The 21,076-nt window shown below is 41.7% G+C and overlaps 1 protein-coding gene across 2 annotated transcripts in view; it reads left to right on the top strand.

Annotated features, from left to right (window-relative positions):
- The first annotated feature begins 525 nt into the window (after positions 1-525).
- EML6 (EMAP like 6) overlaps positions 526-21,076 on the top strand; it is a 272,951-nt gene continuing 252,400 nt past the window's right edge. For both annotated transcript variants that reach the window (XM_047743696.1, XM_047743695.1), the window contains exons 1-2: positions 526-745; positions 1,558-2,287. In XM_047743696.1, the coding sequence (XP_047599652.1) occupies positions 2,091-2,287 (197 nt within the window). In that variant the 5' untranslated portion in view covers positions 526-745; positions 1,558-2,090. The remainder of the gene's footprint in view (positions 746-1,557; positions 2,288-21,076) is intronic.

The raw sequence follows: 21,076 nt of genomic DNA, 5'->3' as shown, positions 1-21,076 counted from the left end.
AGTGAGACCACATCCCCCAGCATTTTTCTTAAAGGTGGCAGCACCGCACTTGTTAACAAACAGATTAGAATCCATCTGACCAAAATGGAAAATTGAAGTAGAAAACAAACTTGGGCTTTGGTCAGCTAGCTACAGTAACCTTCAGGGACTGGTGCAGAAGAAATTCTCGAGGTGGGCCACACAGATTGTCTCTACTCTTAACTCCACTGCTCTTCACAGATACACACGCACGCCGGCCGCCGCCTCAGTCACTTAGGGAATGCAGGGCGCTGACAAGCAGTCGCCCTTGACGCGCCTTCCTCTGCACAGCGGGAGAACCGCAACAACCGCCGACGCTGGTAACGGTCTCTCCACGGCCCCCACTTGGGCGTGCCAAATTCTGGGACTTGTGGTCCAGCTCCGCGCGCTTCCCGACCCAGCCGGCATCGAAGGGACTACAATTCCCGGGATGCATCGGGGAATGGGGGGACTTGGGCGGGGAGAGAGAGGGGGCGGCCCTAGACTCTAGGGCGTCGCGGTTTCCAAGCGCCGTGATCTCGCCTAGTAACCCGCTGCCGCGGTTCCCGCAAGCGGCGCTGTGGCCCCGCCCCCGGAGCCCCGGCTGAAGGAAGAACCTGTCTCCCGCGGCGCCCCAGTGACGAAGCCCATCTTCGGGTGCGGGAGGCGGGGAACGGAGGGCAGCCAAAGGATTTCGCTCCTCAGTGCGAGATCCGGAACGTGCTGGCGGTGCCCGCTCCGAGCAGAGGTTAGAAGCAGAGAGAGCTGGGCTGCTCTGCGGACGAGGCTGGCTCGGGTGTGGGAGGAAGGAGTGCAGGACACCGACAGAGAGGCAGTGCGCTCGGGTCTGGCTGTCCCTAGGGGCTGGCATCCCTCGGACCTGCGGCGGCCGAAGACCGAGATGTGTGTGCGCACGTTGCGGAGTGGGATGAGGGGGCATCTCGGTCCCCGTACCCCCGCCCCCCCCCCCCCCCGCCGCCGGACTGGTGGCTAACCCTTGAGCCCAGGGGTCCCCGTAGGTAGATCAGACCTTCCTGAAGAGGAGTACACGATTTTTTACCACTTGTTAATTAATTTCTTTAGTGGCGTTAGTAGGAGATAGGAGCATTAGTAGGTAGCAATTTCCTGCCTCCAATTGCACTAGTGTCTTGCTTCCTCCAATTCAGAAAAAAATCTTCTACGACGCTTGCTGTTGGAGTTGCTGATTTGTGAGAAATGCTAAGTTCTTTATGTTTTTATTTTTATTTTTTTCCGGCCAAGAGATGGTTCACGGAAGATATGAATTTTGAATTGGGAGCATCTAAAAAATGACCTTTGCATATTCGCCCTGGCTTAATGGGGAAACAGAAAGTATTCTCTCAAATCGTTATCAGCAACCGCCAGAAGCATTTAGGGCATATTGAATATCATTAAGGAAGGAGATGGATCTGGGGGGAACAAGGGGGTCAGTTGACAAAAACAAACAAAAAACTTGGTTTAGTTTGGGGATCATTTTCTTGGTCTGGTGACTTATACAAAAAATCTGTTTCTTTCTTCCTCTCTCTTGCATCCTGGGTATAGACTGTCAGTTTCGGATCCAACGATGGTGATGGCAAAGCTTACCCGGGTTCTCTGTCAAATCAAAGCTGTCATAGAATAAATCCCATTGCCTGCTGCGAAGCCCCCACGCACTGCAAACTTCAGTGAGCGAACTGGGTAATCGGTGTTTGGATATGCAGATGCCTGATCTAAAAGGCGGGGTGACCCCCCCAAGAACCTCTCCTGGGGGCCGAAGCCCGCAGGTGCAGTGAAGCGCGCGTGCGGGTGCTGGCGCTCGCGAAGACGCCTTGCCCGGGGAGAGGGAGCCCCGGCGCCCGGCGGGGTCTGGCGGCCGCGCACCGGCGTGTTGTCTCCCGCGGCAGCGGTGGCGGATGATGGTGGCGGCGGGCGCACTGGGCTGTGTCTGTGCGTCGCCGCGGAAATCAGCGCCCGGCGCTGCACACTGAGCCTTTGCAGGTCCTCCGCAGCCCGAGTCTTGGCGAGGACAGACCCGGCGCGCAGGGGCCGCGGACCCGCGCGCGGGGGGGCCGGGGGGCGAGTGGGGTCGGCTTATCATGGCGGATCGGACAGCTCCCAGCTGCCAGCTCCGGCTGGAGTGGGTGTACGGGTACCGGGGTCACCAGTGCCGCAACAACCTGTACTACACCGCCGGCAAGGAGGTGGTCTACTTTGTGGCTGGGGTCGGGGTGGTTTACAACACCCGAGAGCACAGCCAAAAATTCTTCTTGGGACACAACGACGACATTATCAGGTAAGGAGGTGGCCTGGGGTCGGGGGGAAGGGTTGGGTGTGGAGACTGGAAGGGTGAGGAGAAGGATGATCAAACGGGCTTTCCTGGAGTCAGATCTGGAGCCCTCTGGAGTAAAGGATTCTCTCTGGAACTCCATGGAATTACAGAAGGGCTGCTGATTCTAAGGCTCGGGCAGAAAGAAGGTGGGGAGTGCAGGCAGGTGGGGAGGGAGTGATCTCTTCCCTCTTTATTCCTCTGGAAGGCTTTTAAATCTCTAAGGAGTTTGAGTGTCCTGCTTTTTGGGTGTTCATTCCTGCTACAAGTGGAAGGATCCCAGGGAACCATGAAACACTTCTTCTTGTCCTAACTGGGTAAATGTAGGACCAATAATCTGAACAGTGGGTGTCATCTTTGGCAGGCTCCTCAGTAGGTTCCTCAACAAGCAAAATGATTTAAAAAATCTAGAAGAAAATTTTGCTACAGGTAATTTGGAATCCTCATCTCAGATGCTTGAAACTGGAAAATTTCTGCAATGGGTGGGGAGTTTTTACTCTAATATTTCACTTGGCAGTGTTCTAATGCCAAAAACCATATTTATACACTAAATGGATGCTTCCCCAACATCACTGAGGTTGTAAAAGGCTGGCAGCTGCTGGACCACAAAATCCTACCAGTCAGCCCCTGGAATGACCAACATCTGGCAGTGGGTGGCCAAGACTGGTTAGAAAAACACAATTGGATAAATAGCCATGTTAAGGGGCCTTCTCTGTTAAACTGTAGAGGTGCATATTTTGATTCTTGGCCCTGCCCTGTCATCTCTGGACCAGATGCATTTTCCTCCAGCTCTGGTCAGCTGCTTTTGTGACCAGACAAGGTGTGGTCCAGATGCTATTCACAGGAAATCCCATTTAGCCTTCGGCAGTTAAGGAAGATTTCCATATGGGAGCCTCACCCACGGGGCAAATGACTTGGTGAGGATAGACAACAACTGACAGAGACCATATTTGTGCCTTCCTAACTTGATGTGTCCATTGAAGTAGAACAACTTCTATCATATTTCAGAATATTACCGCTTGTGTTCTAAGTTTGCCTTTCATAATGAAATAAATGGTTATGTGGTGTAATGTTAACGGTTTTGATTTCTCCTTGGGGAGAATGATTTAAAAGTCTTGCTCCCCTCTTCTAGTGTTTTGCCTATTCTGCAGTCCCCCCCCTTTTTTTTCGAGTCCTACAGTCGAAAAATTGTTACAAACGGTAAAAACTTAATATCTGAAAATACAGTGAGATATATATTTTTTAAAACCTTGACTTTTAGGGCGCCTGGGTGGCTCAGTGGGTTAAGCTGCTGCCTTCGGCTCAGGTCATGATCTCAGGGTCCTGGGATCAAGTCCTGCATCGGGCTCTCTGCTCAGCAGGAAGCCTGCTTCCCTCTCTCTCTCTCTGCCTACCTGTGATCTCTTTCTGTCAAATAAATAAAATCTTTAAAAAAAGAAAAACAAAAACAAAAAAACCTTGACTTTTAGAAAATGAAGATTTTAAATATTAGGAGCTCTGCTATTCCCAAGATTGGGTGGAGCTGACATGTAAAACTTTCTTCCTGTCATATATGAGAAAATTACTTTTTTCTTCGCTTCCTGATACAATGAGGGTTGTGATTGGGGCATCCCACTTGGTTCTGTCCTGGAGATTTTGCTTTTCTAATTGCCAGGCTGATTATTAAAGTCACAGGTGCAAATGATTAAAAGTGACTTGTGAAAAGGTTAGATGTTTAAAAATTTAAACCTATTATGTTTTTGCTCTTTCTTAATGCAGTGCTTTCCATTACACCATCTAAATAAGATGTAGTCCTTTGGGGGAACAGAGAGAGTGGCAATTAAACAGAAAATTCCCTGGGGTTAAATAATATTGTTGTGACAGGTCACTGAACTACTTTGATGGTTTAAACTCCTGATCTTAATTTTTTTTCTCTAATAGGAAAAAGAAATGCACTGTTGAAACTGAAGGGGGGAAAGGGTGGAGTTGCTGTAAACCGCTGTGATGACAGGCAGCTGGACTAGTGGGATTGTGATGATATATGGCTTAAACACTCAGGCTGGAAGAAAAGGTGAATGAGCTATTTGTATAACTGGTTTGCAGGAAGCCTCAAGTGATGAAAAGAAAGAAAACACAATTTAGTTTCTAGTCTATTATGAAGGTGGTTGTATCTTTACACTGAATAGTGGCGTAGTGGTATACCTACCTTCAGAGACTGGAGTTTCCTGCTAAATTTTTTGTGATATTTGGTTAGGTCTGAGTATGTACAGGTGAGCAGAGTTCTTTAATACCCATGTATGTCTTTGCACATAGGAATAAAATTAAGTCCAACAGATTAAAAAACACAAACCACAGATCATTATGTAATTAAGAATTGTAAAAGTAGACTGTTTATGCTGTTATTTTGCCTTATCTTACACATATTTCTTTTTCTGATAAATGCAGGACACAGAGCACATTTGTTTTTAGCTTTAGTGAGACTGCTGAGTGGCATTTCTTTCATTATTTTATTTCCATAAATATATTGAATATTTCAAATTAATATTGTAAATTATTGGGAATCTTTATGTATTAGCTGTGGATATAGACAGGAAAATTATGGTCTTTTATCTTTATGAATTTCAACTCATGTTCCGTTACAATACTGATTTTCCCTTTAACATATTGCAGTTAGCTAGTGAATGAGGAGGTCTATAGCTAAGGTTTCAGTGCAAAAATGTTTTGGATTTTGGGAGATATTATATGATCATTCAAGCTTCTAACTCTGGATTCTGTCAAATGAGATAATGTAAGTAATTGTCTGTTAGCTTTTGCCTTAGCTTGAAAGCTATATTCATAGTGCATATATTTCCTACTGCTTTATTTATTGTGCTACTTTCCCCAGAATATTAACTAGAAAGCAGCCCAACAAATATTGATACTATGCTCCATTTTATAAAACCATGTGATCTTTGAGATCACAATGAACTTTAATAATAATGTAGGATTTGGCAGAGCTCACTAGAGCTTAGCATATATGTCTTCCTGATTTGACAGACTATGTGTTTAAGTCAGGTTTTTTAAAATGTTGATATGTGAAGCACAATGTAATTTATTGGATGTGGAGGCTTAGTTTTATTCTTTTGAATGATTACCCTTCAATACAGATAACAAATTAGAGGATGAAGCCTATTTTAGCCCTGATAGCATGGTGACAGGACAGGTAAATACAAGTAGCAGTGTTTGCTCTCAGACTAACAGCAGGACTCAAATCAGGCTTAAAGGCAAGGCTGGCAATGGAGACTGGAATATTTACTGACCTGGTTTCTACTTCAATTAGCCGATCATGACACAAATGGAGTAAATGAAAGAAAAGGTCATGAACACATTTTGCTCTCTGTCGCCTCCCTTCCATTTTCAGTGACTCCATTTAAGACATTTATCTCCTTACTCTGGATTGGTATATTGTTTCTGGCTAGTTCCCTGTCTCCATTGTCCTTTTTCTTATTTTTTCACTCTCTATTGTGAGGAAGGTTTTTCTGCAATACTCTTTCAGGGGAAGGAATTTGTATTGACTTTGACCTTGCACACACTCAGTGATGAACCCCACTGTGCTGTTTATTGGAGTCATCTGAATGAGCGGCTTGGCCACTCAGGGCCTTGTTTATTTGTGAAATGGGGATACTAATACCTAAACTGCAAATTTTAACTTTTGGAAGTAATATATGCAAATAGTTTAGATGGGGGCCTGGGCCTGAGCTGGTATTCAATAACTTCTCGTAGTAGTGATATTAGTAGTATTCCATTAAAGGCACACACTTGCACCATAAACAAAACAGACTGTTTGTAGTCCACCAGCTGAAGCTTAAACTCCTTAGCTTTCCATTCCTTCTGGCCTTCACCCACTTTTCTTTCCTTATTTTCCTTTTTTTTTTTTTTAAAGCATAAATTGTTTGTTTCCCACTTGCCATATAAAAAGATTACTCTGTTCTTCCCTGCCTCATACTGGAATGATTTATCTCCCCATCAACCCTTCTTACCAACAAATGGCACAGTGGTGGGTTGTCAGACAGATCTGATTTGAAAACCAGATCTGCCACCAGTTGGGCGACTTGGGGAAATTATTAAACCTCTGTGAGCCTTAGCTATCATCAGTAAAACAGCTTCTCATCTACAAATTGGAGACTTAAAGGTATCTGCCTTGTAGCTTGTGGAGATTACATACAAGGTACCCCACAGTGTTTGGCAAACAGTGAGTGCCCACCGCAGGGGGCCTGTTTGTTTCCACGCCCTGCATGGCCCCATCTGCTTCAGCTTCACCACTCCCATGAGACCTTATACCATCCTTAGATGAAGGCATGCCTTGCACTCCTAAAGTTTTGCATCTTTTGTGACCACCGCTGCTCACTTAATACGTATCATTTAGTACTTTCATTCTGAATATTTTCATTTATAAGTGTATATAAATTTTCATTTATAAGTGTATGTAAGCTCTTTGAGGATGAGAATAAATTTAATAACCAGAGCCAACATTTCTTGAGTGTAGATCCAACATTTCTTGAGTGTAGCACTTAATGTGCTACAGATTTATCTCATCCGTCCTTTTAACAACCTCATGACATTGGTACTGTTATTAGCCCCAGTTTACTGGTGAGGAAACCAGGACATAGAGAGGCTAAAGATCTTGCCCATAGTCACTATTTAGAAGACTATAGATTGGGAATTGGAACCCAACTCTGTCTGATTCCGAAGTCCAAGGTTATTGCTTTACTGTTTTACAAACTCTTTATTTTTCTCAGTCACTGTGGTTCTTACCACTGTGCCTTATTTCTAACCAGAACTTTGTGAGCTTTTTGCTTCTTGTAACTCAGTAATCAGTCTGGTGCTTATCAGTTTATCATGAGTATTTGAAGCCAATTGCTAGAACTCAGTATGGACGTGGAACCATGTTCAAGTTCACCTCAGGAACATTACCACCTTTGAAACAATGATCAGAAACAATGATCTACTAGAGATATTTTTAAAAAATTAAGTCTCACTTGTGACATGGCTAAAATAATGTGGTGCTGCAAATACCATTGAACTTGTTGAATTTGAAGAGGGGGTCTAACAGCTGTGGTTGGGTCTAGAGTATTGAGTAAACAGGTTCACATGAAGGCCTGGAAATGTGATTTCATAATTTTTCAGTCCCTTAATCAGTTTGAATAAGGGAAACATGGGGGTAACTATAAAGAATCAAATTCATATTGGTACCTGTTCTGTACCAAATACATACATACATATACATATATATGTATATATATATATATATAATCTCATTGCATTTCCCTCTCTCCCATCTCTGCAAAGTAGTCTTATTTACTGAGTGGGAGTGACTCTGAGAGGGAAAAGGCTCTGAGAAGGAAAGAGATTTAAGCAAAGTTACTTGGTAGTACCATTGACTATTCATTCGATCCTTTTCATTTGCAGAGTATGAAGTGAAAGGCTTTGATGAAGCTTATGATCTGTTGTAAATAATTTTATTATTGTTATTCTTATTAACAAACTATAGTCTGGTGATTTTTAAAAAAGATTTTATTTATTCATCAGAAAGAGAGAGAGGAGAGATAGAGATGCACAAGCACGGGCTGCAGCAGGCAGAAGGAGAAGCAGGCTCCCCACTGAGCAGGGAGCCAGATGTGGGGCTTGATCTCAGGACTCTGAGATCATGACCTGAGCCGAAGGCAGGTAGATGCTTAAGTGACTGAGTCACCCAGGCATCCCTATTTGGTGATTTTTATTAAGATTTATTTATTCCCTAAATTGAGAACATTTTACTTGTTTATTCATCAAAACCTCATTTGCTCTCTAGAAGATACAAGTGCAGGGAATGAAGCACTTGCCTCTATTCTGGTGGAGGCCAACAATGAATGAATGAGAAGGCACAGGTTGTAAAAAGTACTGATAGAGGAACGATCATAGAGAGGAACTGGGTTGGTGGGAGTTACCTGCCATAGGATTCCAGAGCAGCTCTCTAGGGAAATGGCATTTAATAAGCTGAGACCTGAAGGATGAGAAGGGGTAGGGTAAGTGAAGCTGGCATGGCAGGGGAGAGGTTACATGTAAAAGCACCAGGGTGAGGAGGAATTTGGTGTGCCCAGAATTCTGGTGTAGATACCCAGAGAAAAACCAAGGTCATTGTAATTCTCATCGAGGTCATTAATGCCTCGGGGGTCTTGGTACCATATGTTCTAGATTTCCCTGGACAGTCACAAATATACCATTCAATTATTGTTATAAACTTGTTCTTATCATATTGTGGGTCTCTTGTTTTTAATTCAGAATGTATGACCATGTGTGTGTGTGTGTGTTTTAAAGATTTTATTTATTTATTTGACAGACAGAGATCACAAGTAGGCAGAGAGGCAGGCAGAGAGAGAGGAGGAAGCAGACTCCCCGCTGAGCAGAGAGCCCGATGTGGGGCTCGATCCCAAAACCCTGGGATTATGACCTGAGCCGAAGGCAGAGGCTTTAACCCACTGAGCCACCCAGGCATCCCTGTACGACCATGTTTTTATTTAGAAAAAGTGGTTACTATATAATGGGTCATTGTTTGAAAACATGGTACTGGAGGGGCACCTGGGTGGCTCAGTGGGTTAAGGCCTCTGCCTTTGGCTCGGGTCATGATCCCGGGGTCCTGGGATCGAGCCCCGCGTCGGGTTCTCTGTTCGGCAGAGAGTCTGCTTCCCTTCCTCTCTCTCTGCCTGCCTCTCTGCCTACTTGTGATCTCTGTCTGTCAAATAAATAAATAAAATCTTAAAAAAAAAAAAAGAAAACATGGTACTGGAATATACTCTCTTACAAAGAATGATATTGGCCCCACAACCAACAGTCAGTCAGAAGGTAGGTTATACTGTGGTAAGTGAAAAACTGTTCCATGGCTGCATTTCTAAGCAGAGCTGTCCTAAGGCCTCTTCTACCCACAAGGATTTGGATATGAACACTTTGGCAATATAGGTGACATTCTTGCCACCAAAAAAAGGAAGCTGCTGGGAAGGCTGACTTGCTGGCTTTGCTTCTGGGACTTTCTCTTCCTGAAACCACATAGAAATCCATCCTTAAGCCACCAAACTACACATCTTCAACAGTCAGGCTTCTCTTGTAGTTTTAGCCCGAATCTGTCATATGTGGATTGGTCTTAAGTGTAATTAAAGTGTTTGAGAGCAGATATTTCTTCTCACATATCATTGTTCTTAGGAGTCACCTGAGCACATGCTAAAATCTAGCTTCTAAGTCAGTAAGTCTGCTTTGAGGCCTCACAATGTGCATTTCTAACCAGCTCCCAAGTAATGCTAATGATTTTGGTCATAGGCCACAGCAAGATTTTAGGGACCTCACTAGCATGTTTCAGAGCTCAGTGAACCAGTGTTTTTTTTCAACCCAGATGAGATTGCTATAACTAAATAGACTTTTAATAATATATATGGTCTATACATTTACCAAATTCTTAAATTAACAGATTTTTTTTTTCATTAAGATGGTACCTAGCCCTTTGTTCCAAATGTTCCAGAAAGAACCAAGCAGGCACTGATTGGAACAAGTTAAGGAGATGGTGAGCTTGTCCCTGTGAACAGTGGAAGAGATGTCCATAGCCTTTGTGTAGGCATGCGTTTTCTAGTATCTTGAGGGTATACCTAGGAGTGGACTTGCTGAATCATATGGTAACTGTGTTTAACTTTTTGAAGTACTGCCGAATTGTTTTCCAAAGCAATGTATAATCCTACCACTAATGTCTGAGAGTGCCATCTCCTCTGCAGCCTTGCCAACAGTCGTTGTGTTCTGTCTTTTTGATGATAGCCATCCTACTGGGTATGAAATGGTATCTCGTGATTTTGATTTGAATTTCCCTATTAATAATATTGATCATCATTTCATAATTCGACAATTTGTATATTCTCTCTGGAGAAAATTTCTATTCAAATCCTTTGCCCATTTTTAATTGTTTTTTTTTATTGTTGAGTTGCAGAAGTTCTTTATATATTCTGAATATAAGTCCCTTATCTGTTATTTGAAAATATTTTCTCCTATTCTGTGAGTTACATTTTTCACTTTTTTTTTTTTTTTTTAAGATTTTATTTATTTATTTGACAGAGAGAGATCACAAGTAGGCAGAGAGGCAGGCAGAGAGAGAGAGAGAGAGGCAGAGAGCCCGATGCGGGACTCGATCCCAGGACCCTGAGATCATGACCTGAGCTGAAGGCAGCGGCTTAACCCACTGAGCCACCCAGGCGCCCCCATTTTTCACTTTCTTAATGGTGTCCTTTGAAGCACAAAACTTTTAAATTTTGATGATGTCCAATTTCTTTCTTTTTTTCTCTTGTCCCTTATACTTTTAGTGTTAAATCTAAGAAACCATTGCCTAATTTAAGTCATGAAGATTTATGCCTACATTTTCTTCTCAAACTTTTAGCTTTGACATTTAGGCAGATGACCCATTCTGAGTTAATTTTTTATATGGTGTGAGGTGAGGGGAATCCAACTTCATTCTTTTGCATGTGGATATCTAGTTGTTCCAACACTTTCTATTGAAAGGACTATTCTTTCCCCTTGGAATTGTCTTGGATGTCTATAATCTTTGAATTCCCCTAGCAGAGGGCCCATCCTTCTCATTGAGAAGATACTGAACATTTGGAGACCCAGAAACTGAAACAATCTTTACAAAGATTAACTTTGTAACGTAATAGAAATAGAAATAACGTAATAGAAATAGAAATAACGTAATAGAAATCTGTGGCTTTGGTTCCTATCCTGCTTGAAAAGATAGTGTTAGAAACTATAAGGATGTTTAGATTTTTATATATTTAAAGAATAAAACCATATTTATACTTTGAGGAGCCAGTGCAGTATTTAGTAACTGCTGGTTTAGGGACCAGCAACAGTCTATACATTGGCTTTGTTTACTCCCAAAGATTCTTGCTCTTTAAAAATGAATTTTCAGCCTTTGGACTTGCTGCTGGAGACAGATCTCTTGAGGCAGCAGAAGGGAAAGCAGAGGGAGTAGTCAGAGATTGTGCCCCTTGACCTCTACCCCTTTATCAGTTCATTTCTTTCTTTCCCCAGTGGGAGGCAGACACCTGGCTGACCTCAACCCAGAAGTTGAAGTATTCCACAGTTGCCACTAGGGTTTTTTTTTTCCACCCCTTTCCCCATCAGCGTGAAGGAGGGGTGTGGTAGGCCAGCAATAACTCCCTGAGATAAAAGAATCTTTCTCTGAACTGACACTACATAAATAGGTTGGTCAGAGAATTAGTCTAAAGCTATCGAGAATTATTTTAAGGCACAAGGATTCATGTTAAGTGTGCTGCTATTTAACAGGGTCATTAAAACATTTTTCTGTATTCATTGTGAGTTGATTTTATGGGTAAGAATAAAACAGGATCCACAAATGACAGGATGCCTTCTAAATAAGAGATCAGGTGCCAGAAACTGAAACTTTTTCAAAGAAACACAATTAAGGAGAGGATCATAAGATGACAAGAGAATCTTTGGGAACTCAATTATAGGGAGTAGGCTGGCCTTTTAGGCATTGCAGTTATCAGGTAGCTATTTCTTTCTCTTTCCTTAGTTCTTTCTTGTAAGAATCACAGATTCTTAAAGATTCATATCTCTGCCTCTCTCTGGATAATATATGCTTTGATTTTCTATGACTGCAGACTGGCTTCTTAAGTCAATGATCCATTTTGCACATAGTCACCCTGCTCCAAAATTCATTTCAGCCCCTAAGCATACATGACTATCCAGCGTGGTCCTACAATATCAGTTGACTTGATCACTCTTTTGCGTCTTAATTCCAAATTTCCAGGAAAGAGAATCTAATTGGCTTAGCACCGGACAGGATGTCCACCCAGTCCAATCAGCTGTAGTCTACAGGGTGGGGCCATGTTTCAGAGGGCTGCCTCTTCAAGAAGGTTTGTCTAAGATAACATTATACTCAATGGGGAAAAAACTGAGAGCTTTTTCCCCTAAGGTCAGGAACAAGACAAGGATGTCCATTCTTACCACTTTTACTCAACAGAGTGCTGGAAGTCCCAACTATAGCAATCAGAAATACAACAAAAAGAAATAAAAGGCATTCTGATTGGTAAGGAAGAAGTAAAATTTTCACTCTTTGCAGATAGCACAATACTATAGATAGAAAACCCTAAAGACTTTACTAAAGACCTACTAGAACTGATAAATGAATTCAGTAAAGTTGAAGGATACAAAATTAATATACAGAAATTGGTTGTGTTTCTACACACCAATAATAAAATACCAGAAAGAGAAATTAAAAAAATTATATTTATAATTATAGCAAAAATAATAAAATACCTAGGAATAAACTTACCAAAGAGGTGAAAGACTTATACTTTGAAAACCATAAAACATTGGTGAAAGAAATTGAAGATGACACAAAGAAATGGAAAGACAGTTCATGTTCATGGATTGGAAGAACAAATATTGTTAAAATGTCTATACTACCCAAAGCAATCTACAGATTTGATGCAATCTCTATCAAAATACCAACAGTATTTTACACAGAGCTTGAACAAACAATCCTAATATTTGTATGGAACCACAAAAGGCCCTGAATAGCTGAAGCAATCTTGAAAAAACAAAACTGGAGGTACCACAATTCCAGATCTTCACATTATATTCCAAAGCTGTAGTAATCAAAGTAGTGTGGCACTGGCACAAAAATAGACACATAGATCAATGGAACAGAATAGCAAGCCCAGAAATAAACCCACAACTATATGGTCAATTAATCTTTGATAAAGAGGTAAGAATATGCAATGAAGAAAAGACAGTCTCTTCAACAAATGGTATTATGAAAACTAGACAGCAGCATGCAAAAGAATGAAACATCATACACAAAAGTAAACTCAAAGTGGATAAAGGACCTACACGTAAGACCTGAAACCATAGAAATCCTAGAAGAGAACACAAGGCAGTGATTTATCTGATATTGGCCATAGCAACATTTTTCTAGATGTGTCTCCTGAGGCAAGGGAAACAAAAGCAAAAACAAACTATTGGGATTACATTAAAAAAAAAAAAATCTTCTGCACAGCAAGGGAAACAACCAATAAAACTAAAAGACAATCTACTGAATGGGAGAAAATAGTTGTAAATGGCATATCTGATAAAGGGTTAATATCCAAAAAATATAAAGAACTTATACAACCCCCAAACCCCAAATAATCCAATTAAAAAATAGGCAGAAGATATGAATAGACATTTCTCCAAAGAAGACATACAGATGGCCGACAGACACATGAAAAGACACTGAACATCACTCATCATCAGGGAGCTGCAAATCAAAACCACAATGAGATGTCACCTCACACCTGTCAAAATGGCTAACATCAGAAACACAAGAGACAAGAAGTGTTGGTGAGGATGTGGAGAATAAGGAACCCTCATGTACTGTTGGTGCGAATGCAAACAAGTACAGCCACTATGATAAATAGTATGGAGGTTCCTCGAAAAATTAAAAATGGAACTACCCTATGATTGATCTAGTAATTGCACTACTGGTATTTACTCAAAGAATGTGCAACACTAATTCAGAGGGATATATGTACTCCTATGTTTATTGCAACATCATTTACAGTAGCCAAACTGTAATAGCAGCCCAAGAGTCCATCGATAGATGAATGGATAAGAAGAGGTGGTATAGATATACAATGGAAATTAATCAGGCATAAAAAAGAATGAAGTCTTGCCATTTGTAATGATGTGGATGGATCTAGAAGGTATAACACTAAGTGAAATAAGCCAGTCAGAGAAAGGCAAATACCATATGATTTCACTCATATGTAAAATTGCAGAAATAAAATGGCAAGCAAAGGGGAAAAAAAAGAGAAATAACAAACAAAAACAGACTCTTAACTATAGAAACCAAACTGATGGTTACTAGAGGGGAGGTGGGTAGGGGGATGGGTAAAATAGGTTAGGGGGATTGGGAGTACACATCATGATGAGCACTGGGTGTTGTAAGGAAGTGTTGAATCACAATATTGTACACCTGAAACTAATATGACACTGTGTATTAACTACACTGGAATTAAAATTAAAAAAAAAGAAAGATCGTCCGATAAGGGAGGCATGGGCGAAGAGAAGGAACAAATGGCAACTCTACCAGAGGAGGTAGATAAGAAGAGGAGGCAAACTATTTCTTGATAGAAAAAAAAAAAGACAAAAAACAAAAAACAGGACAGTGGTGAGAAATACTGAGGGCAAGAAAAGGTAAGGAAAGGCTATTAAGAGGGCTTAACTACAAAATATTGGTGATAAAACACACCATGGAATTTCCAGTTCTCATAAGAGGCCATGCCAGAGTCTCTCTGGGGGAATGCTGGCCAATGGCTGGTGACCACAGCCTCGAAGAGTGAAACAGACATCACACATTTGCCCACTGGGGTGCCAGTGCTACTATTGAGGGTGTTCTCTCACTTCTCGGGTCGGATGGGAGAAGGGAGGGGAGTATATGGGAATGGGGCCGATGCTAACAGGCACCAGGGAGATGGTCAGATGGCACTCACAGGTTTTCTGGGATTGGCACAGCCTGCAAGGTGATGTTGGTGGCACAGCTCTTTACCAGTTGGTGAAGAAATATTTTCATATTCATTATGGCACAGATACTGGTGCACATCTGTTGAATACCAGCTCTGGCTATGAGTGACATGCACGGACCCTTAGATGATTTTGTGAGGTTGACTAACAGGCGTTGAAAACAACTCTTCCTAAAGCCAGACTTAAAAGCTACCTAAGACTCCCTGTTGCCCAAGATAAGGTTCAAGCTCCTTTAGCAGAGTCTCCAGGGCTTCTTACAATCTGGTTCCTAGCTCCTCCTCCATCCCAATGTTCCTCCCTGTCCTTCTAACATCCTCCAGCCACATCAAACTCCTCGCAGTTCCCCAAGCCCAGCTTCCTATTTTGTGTATCTTCGTCTTTGCACGTGCCATTTTCGCTGCCTGCAATGACCCTTCGCTTCTGTGTATAGTCTCATTCTGCCTTCAATCTCAGTGTAGTGTTACCTCCCCTCCACCCCCCCTCCCCCCGCCCCAGGCCTTCTCTGACAACTTCAAAGGCCTATTTTAGGCCCTTCTTGCTCTATATGTCCAGGCCACAGTGCAAGTACCTGCCTTCTGGAATCATTGCATTGTGTTGCGTTTGTTGACTTACCCATCTCTCAACCTGGTCTGAGTTCTGAGTATGTTCCCTTGTATAGCACACGTTGTGGGCTTAGTAAGTCCTTAACATATTTTTATTTGTCATTAGTTCTTCATATCTCAAATTATGTGTAAGTAGTGAGGTATGAAAAGGAGATGATATTTCTATAGGACTCATTCTATACGTACTTCACAAAGAGAAAATCCTGAAAATATGTTGTCAGCTGGCATGTCGAGGCAGGATTCAGAATTTTGTTTTAAAAAAATATTCGGATGGCAATAATGACCAATTACTGCATTGCTGTTAAATCAGACTCCAAATCCTATCTGGCTCTTTCCTTCTGTTTTCCTGGTCCACATGGAAAATCCAGCCATTGAAGACACAAAGTTTTTCTTCTGAATAATGTCCATGGATCTTACAATGAATGAAACGCCCTTTTTTAAAAAAATTACTTAAGATTTTTTTGACTGTGTTGGGGCACCTGGGTGGCTCAGTCATTAAGCGTCTGCTTTCGGCTCAGGTCATGATCCCAGGGTCCTGGTATGGAGCCCCCTGAGCTCCCTGCTCAGCAGGACACCTGCTTCTCCCTCTCCCAGTCCCCCTGCTTGTGTTCCCTCTCTTGATGTCTCTCTCTCTCTCTCTGTGACAAACAAATAAATAAAAATCTAAAAAAAAAAAAAAAAAAAACAACCCCACCACTTTCAAAAAAAGATTTTTTGACTGTGTTATGAGGAAAATTTTGATTCATATCTTCTTAGTTTTAGGAAACATGGCCATCTTTTAAGCAACTTTTGAAAATATGAGGTAACGTTTGTAAGAAAGATGTTTGCAGAGATTGTAAAGTAACATCTGCTGGCTCTAAATGAAGCGAAGTCTTTCCTGGCCCGGAAGAGTTTCACACAAAGATATAGAAGTAGGCGTTCAAGGACAGGCCTCCTGGAGAAAGTGACTTTTGAAGGATGACGAGCAATTTGGCAGGCCAGATGGAAAAATAGGGGAAAGAAGGAACACCAAGGAGGGAACGGCTTGTGCAAAGGCTCAGGGGTTCAGGAGCCTGATCCCCTGAAGAGAGAGTAAGTGGTTCAGCACTGTGGGAGTGAAGAAGGTACTATGGGAGATTAAGCTGAGTAAGTGGCCTGCGGCTGGATTTACAGCTCCTCCCACAAATTATGGGGACCAGTGGGAGGATTTAAACATTTCAAAAGGCTGATTTACATTTTAGGAAGATCATTAAAGTTAGAAGATTTCTACTTTATTTATATTAACCTTTTCTTTGAGATTCCTCCCTACGCCTTTTTTTCTTCAATGCCAAACTTCTCAGAATCAGGAGCATGGCATCCTATGGGGAATCAGTTCCTGGGGGAATCTAGTCAGATGCCTGACTGTGGGCATGGTGTTTAACATGGGCCTCATCTAAAAATGAGCCGGCTGACTATGTGATCTCTAAGACCTTCTAAAATCCATTCTAATTTAAGTGTGGTGATTCTGAGTTGTCTTCATTTACTGCCTTTTTCTTATCTCTTGTTTACTCCTTAACATAAAAAATTGGCCTCTTCCTCTACCAACCCCTGCAGTCTTTCTCTGAAAGGGCCCCAGTGACCTCTGCTGTCAAATGGGGCCCTGTCCAGCTTAATCTCTTCACAGCATTGGGTACAGTTGGTCACCCTCTATTCAATACCCTTCCTTTTCTGTCCTGGAGGTTGTAGCCCCCTGGTTTTCTCTCACCTCCCTCACTGACCTTGATCTCCTCTAAGTCCACCTTTTATATATAGGGCCCTCTCAACATCGCTCATCAGGTTTTCCTGCCCAAAATGCATGACCTAAGGCTGGTCATGAGGAAATAGACCAATGCAAAGTAAGGGAATTTCTTCAATGCAGTTGGTCTGTACTTTGCAGAAAAGAAAAATTAAGAAAAAAAATTGTCATTCTCATAAAAGAGGGATTGAAGAATGGTTCCAGATTAAAAGAGACTAAAGAGACTCAACTAAGTGCAGTGTGAAATTCTGCATTGGGGTGGGGAGAATTGTTATAAATGATGGTATTGGGACAGTTGGTGAAATTTGAATATGAGCCCACATATTAGTTTAATAACAGAATTCAATTGTAGCAATGTAGTTATGTAGGAGAAAGCACTTGTCTTAGGAGATATGTGCTAGACTATTGAGGAGTGAAGAGTCATGAAGGCTACAAATTGCTCGCAGCCATTTCAGTAACAGCAGCAGCAAATATGACAAAAATAATGCATCTGTGTGTCTGTCTGAATGTGTGTATGTGTTTGTGTTCCTCATGGCATCTGATCTCTCTTCTCATTCCATGCTCTTTCTGCAAGACCTCTTACCCATTGCCTCATCCCTACTTCCATCCTTGCCTTCCCATTCTGTTCTCAACACAGCAGCCAGGTGATCTGGTTGCATCAGAAGTCAGGTCATGTCGGTTCTCTGCTCAGAATCCTTGGAATAATAGCCAAAGTCCTTACAATGGCCTGTAAGCCTCTATGGGAATTTGGCCTCCTATTACCTCTGTGATCTAACTTGTTTTCTCCCCATGCCTTGCCTCACCCCAGCCACACTGACCTCCTATCTGCTGCTCAAAAACCCAGGTGCTTTTCTGCCCTAGGGCCTTTGCATTCACTCTCCTTTCTGTCTGGCTCCTTCTTCCCTCCAGACATCCATGTGACTTTACTCACTTTCCTTAGGTCCCTGCAAAGATATCATCTTCTCAATGAGGACTTCCCTGACTACCCTATTTAACATTCAGATCCTCCTCCAACACATTCTTTATTATCCATCCCTGTTTTACTTTTCTCCTTAGCTCTTATTTATTTTGTTCCTTGTTATCTCTCTTCACTAGAATTTAAGATGTATTTGGGCAGGATTGTTTTGGTCACTCTCCGGCCTGCAATGCCCAGAATGGTGCCTGGTATGTAGAAGATGCTTAATTAGTATTTTTTGAATGAGTAAGTGAATGACTGGTGATTGTTCGTTTTAAGATAACCCCCTTGGAATTTCTGCTTAGAATAGGACTTCTTTTTTAGACCCTCTTTGACCGACTGTGAAGCCTATGGACCCCATCTCAGAATAATAGGTCTGTTTTGTTCTGTCCTTTTCTATAGATACTGAAAAGTGCACATTTGGATCAATCTTCATAAACCAATGTACCTATAACCCTCATCCACGTCAAGAACTAGAACATTACCAGCACCACAGAGACCCCGTCGTGCCCTCTTCCAGCTGTAACCCTCACTGCAAAGTTAACCTCTATTCTGACTTCTAACAGTGTAGATTAGTTTTGCCTAATGTACTTTAAAAGAGAACTGTACAGTATGCATTCTTTTGTGTCTGGCTTCTTTCAGTCAGCATTCTATCTATGAGATTCATCTGTGTTTGTACATGATTATTCTCACTTCTGCATTTTTTGTTGTGTAGAAATGTAATTTTTATGCATTCTACTGTAGATGGGCATTTGTGTGGCTTCTGGTTTCTTTTGGATACTATTACCATTCTAGTACAAGTAAACGTATATATGCGATTTTCTGGGGCACAGGCTGCACGTAGGATCAGTTTTGCTAGGCCTTGCCAGATAGTTCTCCAGAGAGCATATATCAATTTATACTCCCACTATTACAGAATAATGTCTGCTAATGCATAAAATAAAATCCATAAATAGGATTGTAAAGAAAATTAACTATTTTTGAAATACAGTTATTTAATGTGATGTATTACATATGCTTTATTAACTCATACATTTGAAAGTTCTAGCAGTTTTAATAATTATGATTTCAAAGAAGTGATGACTGTACCTGGTGTTTGAGAGGTCTTCTACAGCTGTAAATTAATATGAAAATATCTGTGATGTTACTGGTCTCAAGGTGGAGGTACCACTGAAATGACTATAATTTGTCGCCAACACTCAGAATGATAGGAAATACTAAAGTCTGTTACAAGCTAGTAAAAGTAAAGATTTTTTAGTAGTTTTTAGCCCATGTAAGTACATAAATCTTCCTGAATTCTATTAAGGGGTACTTGGGCTCCAGGTTAAGAACTTGTAGGTTAGAGGAATAAAAGTGATTTAGAAGAAAGATTTCTTGAGTGTCTACTATGTGTCATTCACTGTGCTAGGTGCTGGGGACCCAACAGTGAATTATATGGATCTCCTCTTGAGGAATTTATGATCATGAGAGCAATACTCATAAATAAATGATCAGCTGGATTGGTGTGTTCAGTTCTGTGATAACTCAAAGTATGTGAGAGCCTTAAGGCATATACCTAACTCATTCATGAGAGGGAGTGGTCGTCAGAGAAGACTTTCTGGAGGAGGGAGCATCATTATATTTAGGCTCTGGGTTGTTTACTTGGGTTGCAGTGTGGATAATGGATTATTGCAGAGTAGAGGGACTTGAAGTTATTCGGGAGTGAGATCATTATGGTGGTAATGCAAAAAAGCAATGTATATATTCTGAAGATTCTAGTTTTCTGGTGATTGGAGATAGGTAATGGGAGAGAAATAACGTGTACGGTAATGGTCAGATTTCTGTCATAGTCACCTGGTTGGATGGTAGTTATCATTTACTGAAACAGATTGAGGAGCACATTCAAGGTCAGGGGGTAGTGAGTTCAGCTTTCAACATAGATAGATTGAGGTGTCTGTGAGACATCCTAGAGGTGATTGTACCTATATATGGGTCCTTTGCTCAGTGAAGAGCCCTGGCAGTTGCAGGGGGCATGCAGGAGTTGATGAGGACTCAGAGACCACATGAAGGAAAGAGAAGAGGCCAAGGTTGGGATTTTGAAGATGATTGGGGTGCCTGGATGGCTCAGTCTGTTAAGCGTTTGCCTTCAGCTCTGGTCATGATCTCAGGGTCCTGGGATCAAGCCTTACTTCAGGCTCCCTGCTCAGCAGGGAGTCTGCTTCTCCCTCTCCCTCTCCCCATTTGTGCTCTCTCTCAAATAAATAAATAAAATATTAAAAAAAAAAAAGGATTTTGAGGATGATCAATGTTTAGGAGATTAACAGAGAAAAAGGTGCTTGTGACAGATGGGAATAGACCTCCAGAATAGGAGGAAAACCAGGTAAGTAGAGTGCCCTGGTGGCCAAGAGCAGAGAGGGTGTCAAGGAGACCTCAGCAGTCCCAGCAGAGTACACCTGTATAAGTCTGGGAAAGGGCCCCACGGACTTGGCAATGAAAGATCACTGATGGATTGCTTTTACTATGCAAAACAGTAGGAATGGTTATTTTTCTCTGGGATGTACTTTCATCTGTGTTTTAAACTTTCTGTTATAGCAGTTAGAATTCAAGGTCATTTGCTTTTAGCTTTATTTTTCTTCTTACATTTCTTTTATATATCTTGCCCATGCTCCAGTGAGTTTTATGCTGCAGTAATAGTAAGCAGTCATCTCTGCTTAATGACTTCTACCTCGAGCATATTCTAGCTCTTTTTTTTTTTTTTTTTTTGACTATAAGAGATATTGTTACAGACATTGCTTCTTGGTAAAAAGCCTTGCGGGTCTATTATTCTGCATAGTAGGCATGAACACAATCACTTTGGTCAGGCTGTATTTATCTATGTGAGATCCTGCCCTGCTGACAGTGAGCTCACGAGT

Source organism: Lutra lutra, chromosome 9 (genome assembly GCF_902655055.1).
Source record: "Lutra lutra chromosome 9, mLutLut1.2, whole genome shotgun sequence".
NCBI lineage: Eukaryota > Metazoa > Chordata > Mammalia > Carnivora > Mustelidae > Lutra > Lutra lutra.
Note: the sequence above shows the minus strand (reverse complement) of the source record. Positions and strands in the feature narration are given on the sequence as shown.